The sequence below is a fragment of the Epargyreus clarus genome, unplaced genomic scaffold (assembly GCF_041222505.1).
Source record: "Epargyreus clarus isolate Ecla_fem2 unplaced genomic scaffold, WU_Ecla_fem_2.2 ptg000016l, whole genome shotgun sequence".
NCBI classification, from domain to species: Eukaryota; Metazoa; Arthropoda; class Insecta; order Lepidoptera; family Hesperiidae; genus Epargyreus; species Epargyreus clarus.
In genome coordinates this window covers 1,048,547-1,072,059 of record NW_027332224.1, presented here as the reverse complement: position 1 = coordinate 1,072,059, position 23,513 = coordinate 1,048,547, and the positions used below count along the sequence as shown (strand labels likewise).

The following is a 23,513-nucleotide window of genomic DNA, read 5'->3' as shown; positions in this document are numbered from 1 at the left end:
AATTTTCTATAGAGCTGTTATTCGACATACAATTATGTGGAGCGATTTTCTTCTATGTTAAAAATATGTATGTAGGTATCCTGTTTGAATTTCACTATTGCTAATAACGAAAGTTTGCTAAAAAGGTGGTAGGTAAACAGCTAAGTTATTTTTATAATATAGGAGTAGCAGACGAGCATGCGGTCCACCTGATGGTAAGTGGCTACCGTTGCCCATGGACATCTGTAATCTGTAATCATCCCCAGATAGGATTAGATATTCCTATCTGAGGTCGGCCACAGACGCGTTGCTATTATACTAGCCTAGGATGACTCCCTTACCACACCCTTCAAACCAGAACACAACAACACTGAACATTGGTGTCATTATGCAGAAAAATGGTATGGCGGTGGTGCCGTTGGAGTCGAACCACAAAGGGTTCTACGTTATTAAGTACTTGAATGCCTGTTTACTCGGCTACCCAGAAAGGGTTATGTTTTTGGGACAGGTTATGTATTTTTGCAAACAAAATTAAATTTAATTATAATCGAATTGTTTATAGATTAACAAAAATAGAATTAAAATTAATTAAAAACTAATTGTTTAATTTTATCAAAATAAAAATATAAAATAATTTTAAACTGTTTAAGTATATGTCATTTTAATTTAGTTTTCTATAATCAATTTTATTTAGGTACCTATTTTAGCGCATCACATTTAAATATTGTTTTCTTGTCGGATTTTCTATATTATTTATTTTATTTCGTCATAATATGCCTTTGATTTGCAAATCGTAAACGGGGGACTATACCCGCTTAGATACTATTACATAAGCTAAATCTAGATTATACCAGAAATAACTAGTGTGGAAGAAAGTTCAGGCAAACCTAAGGCCTTAGGACCATAAGGGCAAAACCGGCCTTACAAGTAAAACTGGATATAGCCGAGCGCTCAACTGGATTGTAGTGATGGGAAAGTATTAAATTACTTATCGATATATCGATTTTATTTTAATATTTGATTTTATTTTTCATACTAGAGGAATAACATACGGCTATGCTGTTTACCTCATGGGTCAGGTAGCGGACTAGCAGTTTTTCGCGGACTATAGAAAAACTGCTAGTCCTCTACCTGACTCATTACCGGCCGAGTTGCTATTACTCATAATCAGTAATAGCAACTCGGCCTCTCGATCCAAGGGTCCAAGGTTCAAATCCCAGGCACGCGCCTCTGATTTTTCAAAATTATGTGCGTATTAGAAATTGATTATCACTTGCTAATCGGCGAAGGACATCGTGAGGAAAGCCACATACCTAAGAGATTTATAAAAAATAATCTCAAAGGTATAAAAGTCTACCAATATGCACTTGTCCAGCGCGGTGGATTATGGCCTAATCCTTCTCATTCTGAGAGGAGACCCGTGTCCAGTGGGACAGTAATGGGTTGATGATGATGATAGTGTAATCTAAAACTATCCTTTCATAAATATATTAATCACTGTAATGCCAGCTTATCAACAATGTAACCTTATCTTCTGATGTAACTTATTGGTAATGTCAATGTTTACCAATCTACAAACAATGGGGGTAAATTACTTTGTTTCTAAACTGTATCAGAGAGTGACTGTACTGTAATGTAAAAATACAGGACACGTCCTTTTTTGTTTTGTTTAAATTAATTTTTTTAAACACAAGAATTCAATAGAAGGGAAAAGTTATTCTTCAAGTTAATAAACACATTTTTACATATAGCATATTTTTTTGCGTTGATCATAGATTAGTAAATATTACTCACTCCTAACAAGAAAATGTGACCAATTTTGACTATTGAAATTGTCAATAGATGACTACATTTTTCAAGCACGAAAATATTCGTGCTTGAAAAATGTAGTTTTTAGATCTCTTACAAAAGAAACGATATTTCTCCACACTTTTTCTTCGATTTCGTGTTTTTGCACCACTTAACTGCACATGAAGGCATTGTTCCGCGCAAATGACAGCACGACAGCCATTAAATGGTTGACACATTGTCAGCCGTTTAAGCCATTTAATGGCTTCCTTCAATTACAAGGCGGTGAGATATCTATACTTAACTATGGCGTTGAGGGTTAAATACTCGTAGCAACGTACCTGTGGCCTGCTCAGGTAGGACTAATTATTCAGTCAGATAGACTGAATGCTTGTTGTTATATACAAAATGAGCTTTTACCCGCGGTTTCGCTCGCGTATCGAAGTAATATTTTTATCCCCTATTTTATCCCCTTGGGGGTAGAATTGATCAAAATCCTTTCTTAGCGGATGCCTACGTCATAACATCTACCTGCATGCCAAATTTCAGCCCGATCCGTCCAGTGGTTTGGGCTGTGCGTTGATAGATCACTACGTCAGTCAGTCACCTTTGAGTTATATAGTATATTTAGACTACGAAGAAAAAGGACAAGTATAAATCCAATCCTCCTTCCTTCCTTCGTCTACTAATCCTCATTAAAACCTGGTGGAAAGTATTATCTAATTATATAGCGAATCCAATATCCAGCAGTGGTATACAAAAGCGTAACCACCGTAGCGTTCAATCTCAACAACCGATATCTCAAACGCGAGATAACTGATAATAAGTTATTTGTTAAACAAAAAAGTTTGTGCATGTAACGGAACTTTTTTATCGGTGCATATGTAATATGTAAATATGAAAGGTTATCGTTAAACTTTTGAACTTACTAGACTCTTCTGTAGTCAACTGAATAAAAATAGTCTGTTTTTTTATAATACAAGAGTAGCAGACGAGCATGCAGTCCACCTGATGGTGAGTGGCTACTGCCGCCCATGGACATCTGTAATCAACCCCAGATAGGATCAGATATTCCTACCTGAGGTCGGCCACAGATGCGCCGCTACCCCTGAGGAATAAGCTGGAACGCCTCGGAAAAGCCATCTCCCTTACCACACCATGAAACCGGAACACAGCAGCGCCTAACACTGCTGTTATTAGGTAGAAATAGGTGTGGCGGTGGTGCCGCCGGAGTCAACCCACAAAGTGTTCTACCACATTCATAATAATGATCCTAATTAATCATAATTAAAACCTCCTCCCTTTTGAGAGATGATAAAAATGGTAAATGTTCTAAGAAATACGGATTTTAGCGATTGAAGGTGGTGGAACCCTTTGTGGTTCGACTCCGGAGGCATCACCGCCACACCTTTTTACCACGCCTTTATTAGCTTGACCGGTATGTGTGTAACGGAATTTTTGAACTCGACTTTACCCACTTTGAACGGTCCGATTAATTTAAAATTTTGAACAATTGTCAAGAATTGATGACAAAACACAATTTTAATAATTTTACCCCATTCTCTTCATCAGGATCGTCGGGAATCAGGATTAACGATTCTCCTTGTGCATTTTAGCGTGGTTTTTAGTTTTTAAACTATAATTATTCTGGCTATTAACAGTAGAATTCAGCGCTGCTGTGTTCCGCTTTGAAGGTGGTAAGAGAGATACTTATCCGAGGCGTTTTTACGTCGGTACGTTTAGCAACAAATCTGTGGCCGACCTCAGGTAGGACCTTAATCTTATCTGGGATTGATTACATATTCATGGGTGGCAGTTGCCAATGACTTAGGTACTTCTATAATATAACAAATGTAATTAAATATTTTGTTTGTTATTTAACTAGGTTATTTTTATTTTTTTAAGTATAATTAGGTAAAGATTCGTAATACTAGAAATACCCAAAAAATCCAATGTCATAATATTGATAATGTTTACGCAAACATGCAAACTTATGATCATGTTTTTGTTTTTACTGATAATAATGTGTCGTCATTATTATTGATCTAAAAACCCCTTGACGGTTTCTTATTATTAGGTATCTGTGAATTAATGTGTAAAACAAAACATTTAGATTATTTTTACCTGTTTGTGGAGGGTAATGTTGTTCGAGAGTATGTATGTGTGTTTCATTCTTTTCACTCTCTACCATAGATTAGTAAAGATTACTCACTCCTAACAAGAAAATGTACCCAGTTTTGAGAATTGAAATAGTTGCGTAAAAAAGTTTTGCCACGTCTCCGTGCTAAAATGTCCCTAAAATATTTGAAATAATTATTTATTTATTATGTAAATTACTCAGTATTAGTTATTTACTCGTAAATATTCTATAAAAATATATTTATTTGTCAAGAATTCAAAAAAAGAACTTACTAATAAGCCGTTTGTGGCTTCATTCAATTTCAAGGCGGCGAAGTATCTTTACTAATCTATGCGCTCTACATACAATAACGCTTAATGGATTTTGACTTATGAGGTGTTGTTAGATTTGTCTAAATTATCGGACGGACATAGCCGTTTATCTTTTTGATTTCATGTTTTTTTGTTTTTATAATACTTAAAAGCTTTTCTCAGAAAAACTTCAGCTGACATCATAATACCTATTAGAATCCTACGTTTCTGAATAATCAGTGCCTCAGTGCTTATTACGATACTAAGCCTTAAATAAATACTCTAATAAACAAACTTAATTACCTACTTATAAAAAAAAATAATGTGCCTTCTTTATAAGTTTAATTAAATAGTCGATTTAATAAAAAGTAATATTTTTTATTTTATTTTTTATCGACCACATCCCATCCCTAACATCCTTTTAAATCACAGCAATGAATGAGAATCTAAAGATACGAGTATATCGTGTGCAAGAAATAAGTTGCGTTTCTATGACAATTCTTAAGGTACCTGCTGGGCACGGTTCTTCCCACTATTAGGACTATTGGATACATTATACTGCTTCAATATGATTTGGTAGAGTAAATTACTAGGGAACAATTGCCCAGACCGGCAAAATATGACGTAGATGATAGCGCTATTTTGTAACGAGCCTGTAGATATAGTCCGCGCCAAACTCTTAGTCCGCTCTGAAGTTGTTGCGAGCAGGTGTAGTCCATAGATAAGTAAAGATACTTCGCCGCCTTGAAATTGAATGAAGCCACAAACGGCTTATTTTAGTAAGTTCTTTTTTGAATTCTTGACAAATAAAAACATTTTTAGAGAAAATATACGAATAAATAACTAATACTGCGTAATTTACGTAATAAATAAATAATTATTTCAAATTTTTTAGGGACATTTTAGCACGGAGACGTGGCAAAACTTTTTTACGCAACTATTTCAATTCTCAAAACTGAGTACATTTTCTTGTTAGGAGTGAGTAATCTTTACTAATCTATGGTGTAGTCATACAACTTGCTATGGCGACGCGATTCATTTCTATATTCAGAGCCGACTAGCAGTTTTACGCGGACTATACCATCTGACGATTAATAGTTATTGCCGCCCAATTACATCTGTAATTAACCCCTGATAAGATTACATTCCTATCTGTGGTCGGCCACAGGTGCGCCGCTTATCCTGAGAATTAAGCTCGAATGCCTCGAAAAAGTATGTCTCCAACTCTTCAACCTTACCATCATATGGACTGCATTATCGTGTGCTACCTCTATATTATAAAATCAATTGAGTAATCTTACGAACTAAAGACCCCTAAATTTGTGTTTTCCCAATTGTTACTTTACTCTGTCGGTAAAATGCAGTTTTTATATACAGATAACCTTTCGACAGTTTTAATCTGTGGAATAAAAGAGTCTGCGCGGGAAATAGCTGTCATTGACGTTTAGAGAACGCGCGAAGACGGTTGCTTGGCAAAGGCGTATACATAGTGCCTAGTGAAATATATTGGTAAAGTGGTTGTGTGTGGATTGCTAAGGCTGATTTATTTTGGATACTTTTTTGGTGAGTTATATTACATTTTTTCAAACAGTAGGCATAAAACTTATTGTTTGTTTAAAGTTTTATTTTTTATTTCATAAAAATTCAATTGTTATTTTTTTTATTTTTTTAAACAGTGTGTAAGGGGCACAATTTTATTTCTATTAGTGATTTCATTTTTTTTAAATTTAAATGTTAGGTTCTAGAGTCATATTAAAAAGTGATTTGTTATTTTTTTTTTACAAATCGGAAATATTTTCATAGATTCTAAAAAATCTTTGTTCTCTACATAGTGAAGATGATAATAATAAATAGATGAATAATTAAACTTGCGTGTTTAATAAAAAATAGATTTACCAAATTCTTAACATTCCAGTTAATTTTGAAGCATCCCTTTTTTAATAAACATTAATTTTGGTAATTAGAGATTAGTAGGTAGAGTCCACGTAAAACTGCTAGTCCGCTCTGAATATAGAAATGAATCGCGTCACCATAGCAAATTGTATGTCTACTCGCAACAACTTCAGAGCGGATTAACAGTTTGGCGCGGACTATATAAGTATAACTTGTAGTGATAGTTCAGTGGTTGAATCTCGATCTCTCAATCGAGGAGTCCGAGGTTCAAATCCTATGCTATTTCAAGCTATGTTCGTATTAGAATTTTATTACTTAAACGCATAGATTAGTAAAGATACTTCGCCGCCTTGAAATTGAATGAAGCCACAAACGGCTTATTTTTAAGTTCTTTTTTTGAATTCTTGCCAAATAAAAACATTTTTATAGAAAATTTACGAGTAAATAACTAATACTGAGTAATTTACATAATAAATAAATAATTATTTCAAATATTTTAGGGACATTCTAGCACGGAGACGTGGCAAAACTTTTTTACGCAACTATTTCAATTCTCAAAACTGGGTACATTTTCTTGTTAGGAGTGAGTAATGTTTACTACTCTATGCTTACACGGTGAAGGAAAACATCGTAAGGGTATCTACATGCCTGAGTTCTACAAAAGTACTAAAGATGTGAACAATTATTTAATTCAATTTAGTTAGTTATCAAAGATATGTGAAGTCTACCAGTTAGCACTTGGCTAGCGCGAATTATGGCCTAATAACCTTAACTGATAAGAGACCCGTGCCCAGCAGTGGGACAGTAATGATAGCTTATCGGTTAAAACTCAGTCGCTCTAGCGGTCTGAAGTTCGATTCCGTTAGAAAATTACGAAGCATGTTCGAAATTAATTATGTTTTTAAGCGCTGCTGTGTTCTGGTTTGATAGGTGTGGTAAGAAAAAAACTTACTTGAGGTGTTCCAACTTAGTTCTCAATGATAGCAACGTATCAGTGATCGAGCTCAGGTAGGCAGTCCTATCTGGGGTTGATTATAGATTGATCTATCGATTATATATTATGTTATAGAGGACTCCGGGATCTCCAGAGGAACGCAACCGGAGTCCTCTTAGCGCGTTGCCCCGTCGGGCTCCGCCCAGCTGAGCTTGACGCTCGCCACACCCTCTGGTGGGCACGACGGTATGCGACTACACATGCCGCCGTCCTTCCCGGGGTCGCTTACAGGGCGGTTCGAGCTCCCACTCTTGCCGCCCGCAACCCCGGAAGCCCCTTTTAGTCCCCTCTTACGACAAACAGGGGGTACCGTAGCCCTATTCAGGTCCCGGAACTACAGGGACACTTTGTCACGCTGCAGCCCAAACGGCTTTACGGATTAACATATGAGGTGTCGTTGGAGTCGTCTAAATTGTAACTATAGGTTATATTTTCACGTAATCGTGTTTTTGTTTTTATCACAATTCTCTAGTGAGCTATAAATTCTATAAACATTATATTATTCTTTCGTAAAAGCTTAAAGGAAGTATAATCATGGCATAATACCATAAATGGATTAAAAAACAAATCGAGGCAGGGCGGAAATTCTTCGAACATTCTTCGATAAAGCTTTTATAGAATCTGGTTTATCATAGGGTTACCATAAATTATTAAAAATAATGTACTATTACGAATAATTTACTAATACCCGACTGTGTAGAGTTTTTCGAGCGTATGAACTAATTGTATGTCTCTTTTTTTTTGCCTTGTAATTGAAGGAAGCCATTAAATGGCTTAAACTGCTGACAGATCTGTCATGGCTGTCATGGTGTAATTTACGCGGAACAATGCCGATATGTGCAGTTAAGACGTGCAAAAACACGAAATCGAAGAAAAAGTGCGGAGAAATATCGTTTCATTTGTAAATGATCTAAAAACTAATTTTTTTAATTATTTTTCAAACACGAAAATAGAGGACAGTGACAATTTCAATTGTCAAAACTGGTTACATTTTCTTGTTAGGAGTGAGTAATCTTTAGTAATCTATGTTTTAAACAAAAATATAATTTCTAGGTAAAATAATAATGAATTTTAATTATGGTAGAAGCCTTTGTGGTTCGACTCCGGAGGTACCATCACCACATTATTCCTGCCTTATAACAGTGTAGTGCTTCTGTCTTTTAGGGAGAAATACTTATGGTGTTCTGTTAATTCGAGAGGTAACACGAGTAAGCTAATTAACAAGCGGCACCCCGTATCCTATCAGAGCTTTTACGCTGTTTGTCCACCGCCACCGTCACGGAGCCGATACCGATAATTAATGACGGCGTCGAAGTAGCGTATATACATTTACTATATCCGCTTGTCCACCGCACGCCCGTCACCCGAGCACCGTCATCCGGCCGCCGATATTCCGAGTAGATCGGCGTGACCGCTAGATCGGCACCGAGATCTTGACGGGCCGATGTGCCGGCGATATAAAACACATTGGAACTTGTCCATACACTGCCGTCACACGCGTGACAGCCGGAACAAAATAAACCGCCGATATCGGTCGCGGTGGACAAACTGTCACCGTCACGACATATTAAGATCAGCCCGAAATAATCTCGTTCTCGGTATGGGCTCGGTGACGGTGCGGTGGACAAACGACCTTAGGGGTCGCAAACGCCCATATTTGTGGATGAAAAAAAACAAATATAAGAATTCTTTGACATTTGTAATCAACCCCAGATACGATTAGATACCTACCTGAGGTCGGTCGAAGATAGACCGCTACCCTGAGGACTAAGTTGGAACGCCTCCGTATGTCTCCCTTACCCACGCCCTTCAAACCAGGACAATGCAGCACTTAATGCTGCTGTTATGACAGAAATATGTGTGGCGGTGGTGCCGCCGGAGTCGAACTACTCCGGCTAGACAGATATTTATTTATACTTTATTGAACCAAACATGATTTGGTACAAAAGGCGGCTTAATGCTTAAAGCAATGTTTGAAGGTGGTAGAAACCTTTTTGGTTGACTCCGACGTCCATGGGCGGCAGTAGCCACTTACCACCAGGTGGACTGCATGCTCGTCTGCTACTCTATATTAAAAAAAAGCCCATAACGCGGAGTCCTAGTGTAGGGTGTAGTTTAGAAAGGGTCTTTTTAGGGTTCCGTACCCACAGGGTAAAAACGGAACCCTATTACTAAGACTTCGCTGTCTGTCCGTCTGTCACAGGGATATCTTCGGAACCGTAATAGATAGACACATGATTTTTTTACAGGGGATGTATAACGGTAGTCGCTATAACAACAAATACTAAAAATAAAATTAAGTTGAATAATAAAGGAGGTCTCCATACAACAAACTGGTATTTTTCGGCATTTTTCGATCTAACTGTTAAACCGTACTAGGAAGACTGTTGAAATTTTTACAACCTTTAACTACTATAACTGGTATTATAATAAATACAAGTAAGAACCATAAAACATATTTTAATATAGTTATTTTAATTTAACGTATCACCCTAACGCCATCTACTGTTGTGTCATATAACTAAGTATTGTTGAAAATAATAAAATGAATAAAAATAAGTAAAAAATAATGAATGGTGGTACGGAAGCCTCCATGTACGAGTTCGACTCGTACTTGGCGAATTATTTGTAAGTTACTCTGTTAAGTAACAATATGGCCACCCTACCACCGGTTGAATGAAATATGGCGTTGCATTTAATTTAATCACTAACCTAGCTCAACCAATATGGCGTTTGATTGCATCAACTTTGTATAAACTACAGTTAGTAAACATAATTATGTTTGTACCCAACTACAAGGAAGTTTAAACATATTTTGCATGCAGTCCACCTGATGGTAAGTGGCTACTGCGGTATGGACATTGGCGATGGCGGTTCTTTCCGAAAATGATCGATTCCTGAATTGATTCGAATCGAAGTGTAATAGATCGATTCAAAAAAATCGAGACCCAAAGTATCGATTTTCCAAAAATCGATCTTCGATCCATTCAGCTAAGAAAGGGCGAAGACAGCGAAAAGAAAAAAAGGTCTAGATAACAACCAAATTCGGAAATATCGACTTTCGATCTTCTGGGGTAAAAGATCGATTCACTGAATCGATTTATTGCTGGAGATCGATTAAAAGAATTGATTATTTGGCACAAAAGATCTATTTTTACGATTAATCGATCTCAAATTGCCATCCCCAATGGACAACTGGACATCATAATCCACCCCAGATAGGATTAGCATCTACTTGAGGTCGGCAGATGCGCCGCTACCCATGAAGACCAAGCTAGAATTCCAAGGAAAAGTACGCTTCCCTTACCACACCCTTCAAACCAGAACACAGCAGCTTAACACTACTGTTATAACAGAAATAGGCGTGGCGGTGGTGCCGCCGGAGTCGAACCGCAAAGGATTTTACAATCTTCAAGATGTTTGTGTATAATTCTAGAAATTTTCCGACGTTCTCTTCGCAAGTGCTCCCGACCAAGGACTTGATAAGGGGACATAATAATTGATTGTCGGCTATCAATTGCCTTATTACTCAATATAGAATAATATAGATGCATCTTGTGCGTTGATTCGTGAATGGACGAAGATTGTACTTGATCATGATCGTTTTATATTATGTTCAAAGTTGAAAGTCAAATTCATTTTTAAAAGGGTAAAACGGATACCTATTACTAAGTCGCCGTTGTCTGTCTGTCTGTCCTACTCTTTCTCTTGTACTATAATAGACTAGTTTATGCCCGCAGCTTCGCCCGCGTTTAAAAGAAAATAATATAACATACTAACATACATAAAACTGAAAATTCGTACCTTCAACTTTGCTAAATATCATCACTTGATCAAATTCATAGTTTACGACTCAATCCTTACTAATATCGATTAAAATAATCGATGTATTGGGTCCAAAAGATCTATTCTCCGATTAAACGATCTCAGATCGCCATCCCTAGTTCCCGTGGGATTTCTGGGATAAAAACTATCCCATGTCCTTTCTCGGGTCTCAGACTATCTTTGTACAAAAGTTCATTTAAATCGGTTCAGTGGTTTAGACGTGAAGAAGAGACAACCAGACAGACAGACAGAGTTACTTTCGGATTTATAATATTAATAAGGATAAGGATACATACATACTTGAAATTCTTAGTGTCTACTACTATGGCCGTTTATAACAAGAAGTACTGAACAGAATCCAAGAAATGTGATTTTTTTGGCATTTTTCGTACTAATTATTAGGTAATTAATTGAACTGTAATAGGAAGACATGTTAGATTTTCACAATGAATTAATTTTATTCTATTATAATAACAAACTTAACAAATACTAAGTAAAAATGAAAATTCGATGCTGCGGAACCTTCTATGTACGAGCTCGACTCTTACTTGTCTAATTATTTACCTATGTATGTGTCGTGTATGTTAATAAGACTGAAGTAGCAGACGAGCATACAGTCCACCTGATGGTAAGTGGCTACAGGCACATGGACATCTGTAATCAACCCCAGATAGGTGAGGACCAAGCAGGATAGCCTCGCCAAAGTATGTCTCCCTTACTTCACCCTTTAAAACAGATCACAGTACCTCGACACTGCTATTTTTAAGCAGAAATAGGTGCAGAAGTAATGCCTTTGGAGTTCTATAACCTTTACCATCATAAAGATTAATTAATGAAACTATCATTATTGTTTTCATTAGTATGTAACTATGTACATGCATACTCTATGCATATGTATTTGTGTAATTATTATGCCATTAAACTTGATAGGGATTTATTCGCGGAATAATTATAATTTATAATTATAATTATAATTATAATTATATAGATATTAATAAACAATAATCTGTGATACATGATGAAAGGTCTAACATAATTGCAAATTACATGTGTTATTTACGTGTTTAAGCATTATAAACAACTTTAATGTCCCGCTGCTGGGCACGGGTCTCCTCAGAATGAGAAGGATAGGCCATAGTCCACCGCGCTGGACAAGTGCGTATTGTTAGACTTCACATACTTTTGAAAACTTTTTTTAACATTTCTCAGGAATGAAAGTTTTCCCACTATGTTTTTTACCGTTACCGCAAGTGATAATTAATTTCTAATACGCACATAACTTTGAAAAATCAGAGGTGCCTGGAATTGGAACTTCGGACCGCTCGATCAAGAGGCCGAGTTTCGTAACCACTAGGCTATCACTGCAATATGTGGTATGTAACGGGATCTTTGAACGCGATTTTTCCCCATTTTGAACGGTCAGATTAATTCAAAATTTTGAACACTTATCAAGAACCGATGACAATACACGATTTAAATAATTTTGTCCCATTGTCCTCATCAGGATCGTCAGGATTAACGATTTTCCTTGAACGATTCTAGCGTGTTTTTACTATTTAAATTGAAATTAAGCATGATAATATTGTATAATTTATTTATTACAGATTATAATGGAGATCGAGGGAGCAAACTGTAAATACAGAGTGTCAGCCTGTGAGGATCTGGAGCAGTTATCAGTGGAACGACCGATAAAGATTGACCAGTAAGTTATCTTAATATACAGGATGAATGATAAATAGTGGTTGAAACGTTGTTTGTTGTTGAAAGTGGTTTATGAGGAGCAAACCTTCAAAAGGTCGGATTAGGTATATACTTTTACCGCACTAAAACCAAGGTGGCCGTCCCGCCTTATTTTTTTGTTTTCGAGGGGGAACCCTTCAAAAGGTACCTGACGACGTGGGAGCGACGCCGGGTTATGTGGGTTTTTACCGCACTAAAACCTCCCCGGTGGCCGTCCTCAGTGCTTGGTCTCCGAACTCCGGGAACTCCGGGATCTCCAATGGAACACAACCGGAGGCCTCCAAGCACGATGCCCCGGTCGGGCTCTGCCTTGGGGAGAGCCCTTTACGCTCCTCCCGCGCATCTGGTGTTTACGACGGCATGCGACCACACATTCCGCCGTCCTTCCCGGGGTTGCTCTCCGGACGGTTTGAGCTCCCACTCCTGCCGCCGGCAACCCCGGAAGCCCCCTTTCAGTCGCCTGTTACGACAGGCAGGGGATACCGTAGCCCTATCCTAGTCCCGGAACTACAGGGACAAGATGGCCTAGAGGACTCGGGCATCTGCGAAGGGTTTCTAATAAAGTTCTCTAAGGTCAGTAAAGTTGCCAATTCCCAGTTGATCTGCCCGGTGGACTATGGCCTAAAACTATCATTCTGAGAGGAGACCGGTGCCTAGCAGTGGGACAAAAATGGGTTGACGATAAGTAGGGAAAATTTTTCAAATGTGTGTGGATGGCGAAATCAGAAAAAAGGAATAGTTATTTTATTACCTAATAATACTTCAAAAGTAAACCTACCTAAATTGTTAAATTTCGACCTTTGTATTAATTATCAATAATTTGAATCACTGAGTAAGTCACTGATTGCCTGTACCCTTACCATGGGTTTTACGTTTCGACAAATATAACTGTTTTGGTATTTGTTTACGTATTTGCCCATACAAATTCCAGTCAGCGCCCCTAGCGGATTGTATCAGAACTATAGAGTCAGTAACGTAAGATTAAATATCTAAATTGACAAATGGCGGTTTATGTTCTGTCTTACTTTTTTGCGAACATGTGAGGGAGACAAAAAGTTCATCGTCACTTGAGCACTTACTTATTGTTACGTTTACTCAGTCTACTGAAGCAAACGGAACAGAATAATGGACTGAGTAAACGTAACGTAAGATTGTGGGATGTTTTGAAAACTCATGGTAAGGGTACTGATTGGCTGATTGCCCGAGCCGAGATTTTCCAACGTATGTATGTATAGTCTGATTCATAATTAGGTGTCCAAAATGTAAACAAAGAAATGTCACTGTCAAAATTAACAAGAAATAAAAACTAACAAATTCAACAAAAAACGAAAACTTTAACAACTATATACAATTTAACAAACGCGCTATGAAAACGAGAAAACATTAGAATTCGATCACAATCACGAAAATGAATAACATTAGCTACGAAACTTAATAATGACGGCACAAGAAATGTTTCGGATTCAGAGTGTGTTACCATTATCACATTTTAATTTTCTACCATAAACCTTGTTTTTTATTAGTATTACTGTATGAAAAGAAATTGAGGTAACATAAATATTATAAAATATGAATGAATCTTAATTTATTTAGATTATTATTTTATTATTGGTGTATTACTTTAATATCGTCAAAAGTAAGAAACTACCATTTGGAACGTATTTTATTGATAGGTCAACCTTTGTTTACATTTTGGAATCCTAATTATGAATGGACTTTAGGTGTGTAATTGTGTGTGTCTTGCATTTTTGGAACGTTTTGGGTACAAGCCAAAATCTTGACAATTTTTATTAACACGCTTTTATTAGCTTGGGTTGTATGTATGTATGTAACAGAGTAACGAAATCTTTGAACCCGATTTTTAACTTGCTGGGGTGCTTTTCGAAAACTGATAAGTGGAGCACCCCACGCTTTTTTCACAATTATACTATTTACTGTTCCTTAATTGATTCCTAGGTTGAAAATTATTTTCTACTTTTTAGTTGAGTTTATCATAAAAACGTGTTTAGTTTTTTGAACTATATTTATACATAATAATATGACTTTTCGTTCCATTTGTCTAAATCGTAGGAGTGGCAAATCCTATATTTTTAAGCAATCTTTTGTTTTTATAATAAGATAACCCGCCCAATGAAAGAGGGTTAGCACTTGACGTAAAATAATAATTCACCGTTATCTCTCGTGTTTGTGACGGAAATAATTATCAATAACAAAATACTAGAATAACAAGTTTATCTTGACTCCATTCTCTTATTTTATGTGCTGAGAACAAACAACATGCATAAAGCGCTTTAACTTACGCCCTTTGTTGATAATCTATCTATCCATTTATTGTCCAATAAAGATCGAAATCTGACAGTTTTAGGCAGTTGGTTTTGAAGGTGGTAGAACCCGTTGTGGTTCGACTCCGGCGGCACCACCGCCACATCTATTTCTACCTAATAACAGTAGTGTTAGGCGCTGCTGTGTTCCGGTTTGAAGGGTGTGGTAAGGGAGACATATTTTCCGAGGCGTTCCAGCTTAGTCCTCAGCGGTAGCGGCGCATCTGTGACCGATCTCAGGTGGGAATATCTAATCCTATCTGGGGTTGATTACAGATGTCCATGGGCGGCAGAAGCCACTTACTATCAGGTGGACTGTATGCTCCAAAAATCGAGCTCATCTTTTAACACGTTCACAGTCCTTTCTAGATCCTTCTAGATCCTTAGAAATATCAAGTCGCACCACCACACACCACTTGGTAGGACTAAATATAATTCCTGGTAAAAGAACAGAGAGTAAAAGGTGCGTAGGCTGTTATAAAAAGATTATTGATGAAAACAACATCTACAGCACAAAAAAGGGCCACAAAAGTACGCCAAGAGTGTAATCAGTGTAATAAAGGTTTTTTTACTCCTGTAACGAACAGAATCAAAGCGCTGGCGCAGCCACTAACCGCGATGGTGAGCAATGCATGTAGTTACTGCACCGACTAAGAGATGGCGTTGTACGAAAACTGAATCGCGCTATCGTTTGTATCGTGTAGCTTGTATAAGTAGGGCGGATGACTTTAGTTCATTTGTAGATAAGGTGGATGTCGATACTGTGTGTATACGTTTTAGTTACGGATTCTCGAGCTAATTACGGATCGTACAGTATTGCCATTGTCCATTGTCGTGAGAATTTCGTATGTGGTATCGGATTACCGGGCCATAACGCATTGCACGCATAGTAATAGGGATCAAGTTAATTGTATTAACAAAATAAAGAATTATCGTCCCATCACCACGGCGTTTGTATTCGCACCGCACCACACCCCTCCGACCCCCGCTACACTCCTGTTTTTCGAATTTTCACAAGTGATGTTTCTAAGTAGATTGTAAATGTAGATTGAGCCTTTTTTTATTCAGATATATAATATCTATCAGTTTCAAGATTTTTATTTCTTTTCGTATTGGTTGGAGGCGATTTTAGTTAAAATAAATCTGTCTATATAGATTTAACGGTTTTTAATTACCTTCTCTTAAAATATTTGTATTAATAAAATATTTTGATGGCATCTGTTTTTAAAATAATACACATTTTTCATTCTTCATTCACAAGTCCACAAAATTGCATAAACATATTCAAAAGTCCGAGCAATTTATTGAAGTATGAAGATGCATAGGTATCGTGCCCCCGTACGGGGGCACGGACTAGACACCTTACTTCACAGTGATCTCTTATGGGGGCACTGGACTGTGAACGTGTTAAGAAATTGTAAAAGTTCGAAATCTGGTGGACTCAAATTGATTAGGATTAATTAATCAAGCGGCGTACGAGATGTTAGCCCAGTCGTTTAAATTAAATCGGTAATCATATTTATATTGAGCTAAAACTAGCTATTAAAAGCTTTAGTGTACTGAAGCTGGTAGAACACTTTGTGGTTCGACTCCGGCGGCACTACCGTCACACCTATTGCAGCCTCATAACAGCAGTGTGATGCAGTATCGATAATATCGCTAAAACGCGAATCGCTGTTAAAAGCAGTATGTCTGCTACGATCATGCAAGTGTGTATGCATACATGCATGCACAATATGCACGCATCTATGCATCTATGCATCTATGTATAAAAATAATAAGTAAAGAACAAAACTGTAGGTTTTATTGATTGTAAGTAATTTGATGTTTGATGTAGAAACGGTTTTAATTAATTAATTTGTTTTTTACAGAGAAATATCTGGATTAGACGTGTTAGTAGCGGAACTACACAGGGTGTTCTCTGGCGACCACGTGAATGTACATGATGTTCAGAAACTGATGGCTGGGTACAAATCCAATCCTAAAGACTGGAAGAAGTATGCCAAGTTTGACAGGTTCAGGTAAGATACATTCCCCGTCTACTTCACACCGTCACACATAAACGATAGGTTAAATGACCTTTAAAGCCTACAGACTCACGCGAGAAGTCTCGTCGAGAAATCTCGCCGTGAAATTGCGCGAGAATCGAGAAGGCATCTATAGTCTGATTCATAACTAGGTGTCCAAAATGTAAACAAATGTGTTGACCTATCAAGAAAATACGTTTCAAATGGTAGTTTCTTATTTTTGTCAATATTAAATTAAAACAACAATAATAAAATAATAATCTAAATAAATTAAGATCAATTCACATTTTCTAATATTTATGTTACCTCAATTTCGTTCCATACAGTAGGTAATACTAATAAAAAACAAGGTTTATGGTAGAAAATTAAAATGTGATAATGGTAACACAATCGAAACCCCAAAACAATTCTTGTGCCGTCATTTTTAAGTTTAGTAGCTGATGTTATTAATTTTCGTGATTGTAATCGAACTTGAATGCATTATCGTTTTCATATCGCGTTTGTTAAATTGTGAATAATTGTAAAGTTTTCGTTTTTTGTTGAGTTTGTTAAAGTTTTTGTTTCTTGTTAATTTTGACAGTGACATTTGTTTGTTTACATTTTGGACACCTAATTATGAATCAGACTATACACTCTTTCGATCTTCTCGATTTGCATTCTCGACTGTCATCCAGAACGAACAGTGCAGCGGCTCTACCTACACAACAACATACAATGTCATGGTCGCACTGAGACCGAAGGAGAATGTGATACCGTCCTCTTTTTTCGCCCGAGAAACCCTTTGAAGCGTGCAAAAATCGGCACCGATCGCCGAACACCCTTCAAACCAGAACACAGCACCGCTTAACACTGCTGTTATGAGGCAGAAATAGGTGTGGCGGTGGTAGCGTTTGAGTCGTACCACAGAGGGTTCTACCACCTTTAGCTTCATGCTCTTTTCCTCCTTTAATCTTTAAAATCCCTGATAGACATTTAAACTTCTGTGGGTATTTACATAGAATATTATATTTATTATAAACAATTATAAATATCCCGTTTTAAAAGATAATATTATCTGCATCCATTTATTTGGAAGACATAGCAACCATTTTGTTTTTATGCGAAACTGACCTTATTATTACATTTTTATCACAATAACTATGTTTGTTTAAAATCGTGTGGGATCGTTAATGAATATTTTTTAAAAACATGGCCTTTTATCTGAACTTTTAATTACTTTGATTATTTTATCAAAACTTCTAGAATGGTTTCCTGAAATCAAAATACTTTCTTACGTTACAAATTATCGCATCGTCAAATAAGTTATGTTGTTACTAAATATGCTTTGACAGCGTCAAAAAAGATGTCTAAGCGTCATTGAATAAATCCTAGCGTCATTTAATAGGTCCTAGCGTCATAAAATACGACTAAGCGTCACAAAATTCGCCCTAAAGTCACAAAATGCATTCTGGTTGCATAAAATAGTTTTATGCCAATAAATAAGCCTGAAATATCAACTAAGTAATAAATGATCTCATATACTAGGCATCGGAGAAAAGTGTTTAGTCATGAAAGAAAAGTAATGGAAAGTTAGAAAATGTCACACATATATTTACACCTTTAAACAAAATTAAAATAAGCAAACACACTGTAATGAATATTTGAATTAAATAGTCCACATTTTCTTTAAACATTTAAACAAGTTTTCGTATCGAACTAAGCAAGTGACAATGATTTTTTAATAACTTTGAAATACAGAGGTGCATGCCTGGGATTCGAACCTCGGACCACTTGACTAATAGGGCTAGTTTCAACTACTATCACTGCTTTCTGATTTCTGAAAAATTATTAGAAGTCGAGTTTCAAATAATGCTTACTGATACTTTTAGAAAAAAATATTTATTACTAGCTGACCCCGCAAACGTTGATGCCATATAAATAAACAAATGTTAAGGGTGAACAACCCTTATCACTTAGGGGTATGAAAAATAGGTACCCGGTTCTCAGACCTACTGAATATGCATAATTTGGTGAAAATCGGTAAAGCCGTTTCGGAGGAGTACGGTAACTAACATTGTGACACGAGAATTTTATATATAAGATTATTTATTTTTTCCAGGTACACAAGAAACCTGGTAGATGAGGGTAATGGAGCCTTCAACATCATGATACTCTGCTGGGGACCAGGTCATGCTTCTGCCATCCATGACCACGCTGACTCTCACTGCTTCATGAAGCTTTTGAGTGGAAGCTTGGAAGAAGTCAGGTAAGAAGTTTAGAAGAACCACGTTCTCCAAGGTCTCTGTGGTTCGACTCCGGCGTACCACCACACCTTTCTGCCTAATAAGCGCTGCTGTGTTCTGGTTTGAAGGGTGTGTTAAGGGATACATACTTATCGGAGGCATTTCAGCTTAGTCCTCAGGGGTAGCGACGCATTTCTGGGCTATCTCAGACAGGAGTTTTATCTTATCTGGGGTTGATTACAGATGTCCATGGGCGGTAGTAGCCACTGTATCTGCACGATTGTTATTGTATATATAAATACATCAATACACAATGTACAGGGGAATACATTTGTCTGACGCGACACGTGTCTGATACGCTCTATGTCTGTTGATATAATTAAACTCCGAACTGTTCTTTCAGATATGATTGGCCAAGCAACGTAGAACCAGAAGTAATGAGGAAGTTCAAAAGAAAAAACCTTAGACGGTGTTCAAACGGCACAGATTTAAATATTACCCAAAATGGTAATAATATTGGAAACGGTGAATATCAGAATGGAGAACATGGGAACGAAGAATATGATATGCAAGAAATGGAAGAGATTGGGAGAACAAGACTGGAAATTGATGACGTTTGTTATATTAATGGTAAGTTTCATATATGTTCTCTAGTTATTAGTGTGGCGACTTTCCGCAAATCTTTAATAGATGGCGTTACTTGTGGCCTCATTAAAATTGCATACACAAGGGGCGCCCAGCTTTTATTGTTATGGTTCAACAAAATATGATGTAATCACATACAGCATATCATCATCATCGTAATCATCAACCCATTGATGTCCCACTGCTGGGCACGGGTCTACTCTCAGAATGAAAAGGATTAGACCATAGTCCACCGCGCTGGACAAGTGCGTATTGGTAGACTTCACATACATTTGAAAACTTTTTTTAACGATTGCTCAGGTACGCAGGTTTCCTCACGATGTTTTCCTTCATCGTCTAAGCAAGTAATTATTAATTTCTAATACGCACATGACTTTCAAAAATCAGAGGTGCGTGCCTGGGATTTGAACCTCGGACCTTTTGATCAAGAGCCTGAGCTTCTTAACCTATCTATCACTGCTCACATACATCACATCGCCTGGAAAATCCCCGTTTATTTCTTATCTCCGAAGTATCGTGTACACAACATCACTGTGTTTTCCCAATGAATTATTATTAGGTTCTCGAAAGACGTTAATTATGATAATGTACTTGTACATGTTCGGTTTTTGTTTTACTTGACATTTACGTCAATCTCTTGTTTTTATTTCTTTATCTATTTTAGAAACCTTAACTTTGATTCACTGATTGTTTTTTAACTTACTTTTAACTTTGATTGACTGTTCGCTTGTCTAATTTTACTGATTGCTTTTATTCTTAAGAAAATTCTACCTTTGATTGACTGATTGACTTGTCTGATTAAGATTTAGAGTTGGTTACAGATGTCCATACGGCAGTACATATGATGACTAATTTTAGTCTTCAAGCGTATTATTAGCTTCAAGTAGAACCTGTTCAATATGGATTACAGTTACAGATTACGGCATTGACCTTACCATCAATTGGACTTCTCATTTTCTACATCAATCGTATAAAAATATTTGTATTTTACAAAATTACTCCTTTACTTCCAGACGCCCTAGGTCTTCATAGAATGGAGAACCCTTCGCACGTGGACGGTGCCATCTCCCTTCACCTCTACTGCCCGCCCTTCGACAGCTGTAGGGTCTTCGACGCCAGGACCGGGAAGCCCACGGAAGCCAAGGTCACGTTCTGGTCTAAGTACGGGAAGAAGATTAAAAGGGTAAGTTTATTTTAAAGTTACTTTAGTTGATCTAAAAGTTAGTCATATCAATTCGTCTGTTGACAGACATATCTCCAAAATGACAGTCCAAAGTACCAAGTGGTCTAATTTAGTCCTCAAGGATAGCAACGTATCTGTTTCCAACCTGTAGTTCCTTATAGGGTATCTAGGGTTGTTTACGGGGCTTCTGGGGTCGCAAGGGTGGGAGCTGGGGACCCCGGGTGGGGCGGCGATAAGTGTGGTGCTGGTTTGTGCGGGGTTTTGTACTCACCAGGGTAGACCCCGAAGGTGCAGGATGCTTAGAGGACTCCGGTTGCGTTCCTTTGGAGATCACGGAGTCCTCAACTCAGCTTCAAGGACGGTCCCCGGAGGATTTTAGTGCGGCAAGAATCCCACATAACCCCATGTCGCTCCCACGGCACCGGGTACCTTTTGAAGGTTGTTTACGGATTTACTGGCAGTAAATCGCCAACAGGTGGACTGCATGGTCCATTGTTACTTTTATAAAAAAATCTGTCATCATCCATTTGACATCTATCCGTTAGTCATCAATAGTTCAATTGCAGTGTAGCGCTGCTGTTTTCTTGTTTGACGTCTAAGGGAGACACTTGGCGTTCTTAATGAAAAGACGCTTTCTACACTCACAGCCTCACACCAGGATTTCCTGCGTCTTGGTCATGAACACACATAGACAAATACACAAGCACTCAGACCTAGAAACAGAAATCTAAGATCATCATTTAGATGTTTGTTTGGCTGGAAATCGAATTCCTTCGTGCCTCAGACCGGTATGATGACCGCTCTACCATGCGTCAAAAAGTCAAAAATAAGGCTTCAATCATATCTGAGGTCGATTATAGATGTCCATACGGCAGTAACCATTAACCATTAGTTAATATGCATGCTCGTGTGCTGTTTTATTTTAATTTAGACTTTTTCAAAACAGGTTATTGAAGCAAATCCTGGCGGGAAATAAAACAAAATGGCGGATGGAATCAACGGAACATATCAGCTATAATGCTCAACATTTATTTTAAATTAAACTTTAAATTAAGTTTAACGTTAATTATAATTATTATAATAATCGTTGGTTCGTTAGTAATTGTGTATTTTTGATCGACTGACTGTCATATTATTGTTAAATAATATTTATATTTTGTCGAATTGTTCATACTTATATTAGATAGATGGCGTTCTAACCAAATTAATAATAGAGTATTTATGGATAAAAATCACTCATTCCAAATTAGTTTAGTGTTTAAACGAAAATTAAAATGAAAATTTTAAATAATTATGTCGTGGGGATGAAAATCTAAAATAATTTGATTTGTATGTAGTATACTTTTTAAATTGTCATTTTTATATATTTTTTTAAATTATAATATCTATCAGTGTTGTAATTTGATTGATATACTATTATATTTTTTTTATTAATATACTCACTATTTCTTAATATTTATACAAATGTAACATTCTTTATAACTTTATATGTACAATTATTAAATTATTACATAAAATGTTTTATTATTATTTATGGCATAATTATTATAAATATTGTACTATTCTAATGAATTTTTAATTAATTTCTTGACAAGATATTTTATGTTTCCAATTGGATACTATTTTAAATAGTTAAATAGAATTATTATTATTTTAGCCTGTTAGCTAATTTTATGCCAGTGAGTGCTAAAGACATAGCCCAGAGCCCAGTGTAATAAAGTATTAAGTGTTAAATAATAAAATGTTTGTATTTGTACATTTCGTTAAGCGGCAATAAATTGCAAGAAAGATCGAGGTAGATTTAAATTTGAAAAGAAAATAAAAAACATAGTTCTTCATTATTCTTCTCGCGCAAAAAAATAGCTAAATGTGCAAACTAAGTGGGCATAGAAAACTGAAAATGAAATTAAAAATGTATGAACAGATTCAGTCAGATTGTAAGTATATATTAAAATAAATAGGCAAAAATAAGTCTATGACTTATCAAATCCTAAATTACAGTTCATTTCCACGAACAGGCATAGAGCGTGTCAGGCACGGGCCGTCGCAAAACGAAACAGAACGATATGTCGCGAATCTAAACCGAGCAGACATGAACCGTGCTTCTCAAAATATTGTATGGAAACATGATTTTGTCTGACACGGTCTGTGTCTGGCACGGGTATTGCCTGACACGTGTAATGTCTGTAGATAAACGGTGCCTTAAATAGTATAATAAATATAATAAGTGTTAGAACGACTGGATTTATATACTCAAATATTATATTTTGTGAATTACAATTATTTTACACTAATAAATTAAAATAAAACAAAATGTAACATTGCATAAATTTATTTACAAAATAAATATATAATTTTATAAACTAATGTTTTTTTAATCCTTTGTACATAATAAATAAATATTTTAGTGTAGAATTGAAAACAATAATCTTAAAAAGTTATATTAACATTTCGTTTCAAGTTAAT

At 36.5% G+C, this 23,513-nt stretch overlaps 1 protein-coding gene across 1 annotated transcript; it reads left to right on the top strand.

Annotated features, from left to right (window-relative positions):
• Window positions 1–5,624: 5,624 nt before the first annotated feature.
• Window positions 5,625–22,245, top strand: LOC140748759 (cysteine dioxygenase type 1). Its single transcript, XM_073081624.1, has 7 exons — window positions 5,625–5,760; window positions 12,514–12,611; window positions 16,842–16,991; window positions 19,096–19,242; window positions 19,623–19,849; window positions 20,878–21,047; window positions 21,994–22,245. The coding sequence occupies exons 2-7, from the start codon at window positions 12,520–12,522 to the stop codon at window positions 22,021–22,023; spliced, it is 816 nt and encodes a 271-aa protein (XP_072937725.1). The 5' UTR covers window positions 5,625–5,760; window positions 12,514–12,519; the 3' UTR covers window positions 22,024–22,245.
• The last annotated feature ends 1,268 nt before the right edge of the window (window positions 22,246–23,513 follow it).

Coding starts and splice junctions, on each gene's coding strand:
- LOC140748759 (XM_073081624.1), top strand. CDS start 12,520: ATGGAGATCGAGGGAGCAAACTGTAAATACAGAGTGTCAGCCTGTGAG. Junction 19,243..19,622: donor GGAAGCTTGGAAGAAGTCAG/GTAAGAAGTTTA, acceptor CTGTTCTTTCAG/ATATGATTGGCCAAGCAACG. Junction 19,850..20,877: donor TGACGTTTGTTATATTAATG/GTAAGTTTCATA, acceptor CTTTACTTCCAG/ACGCCCTAGGTCTTCATAGA.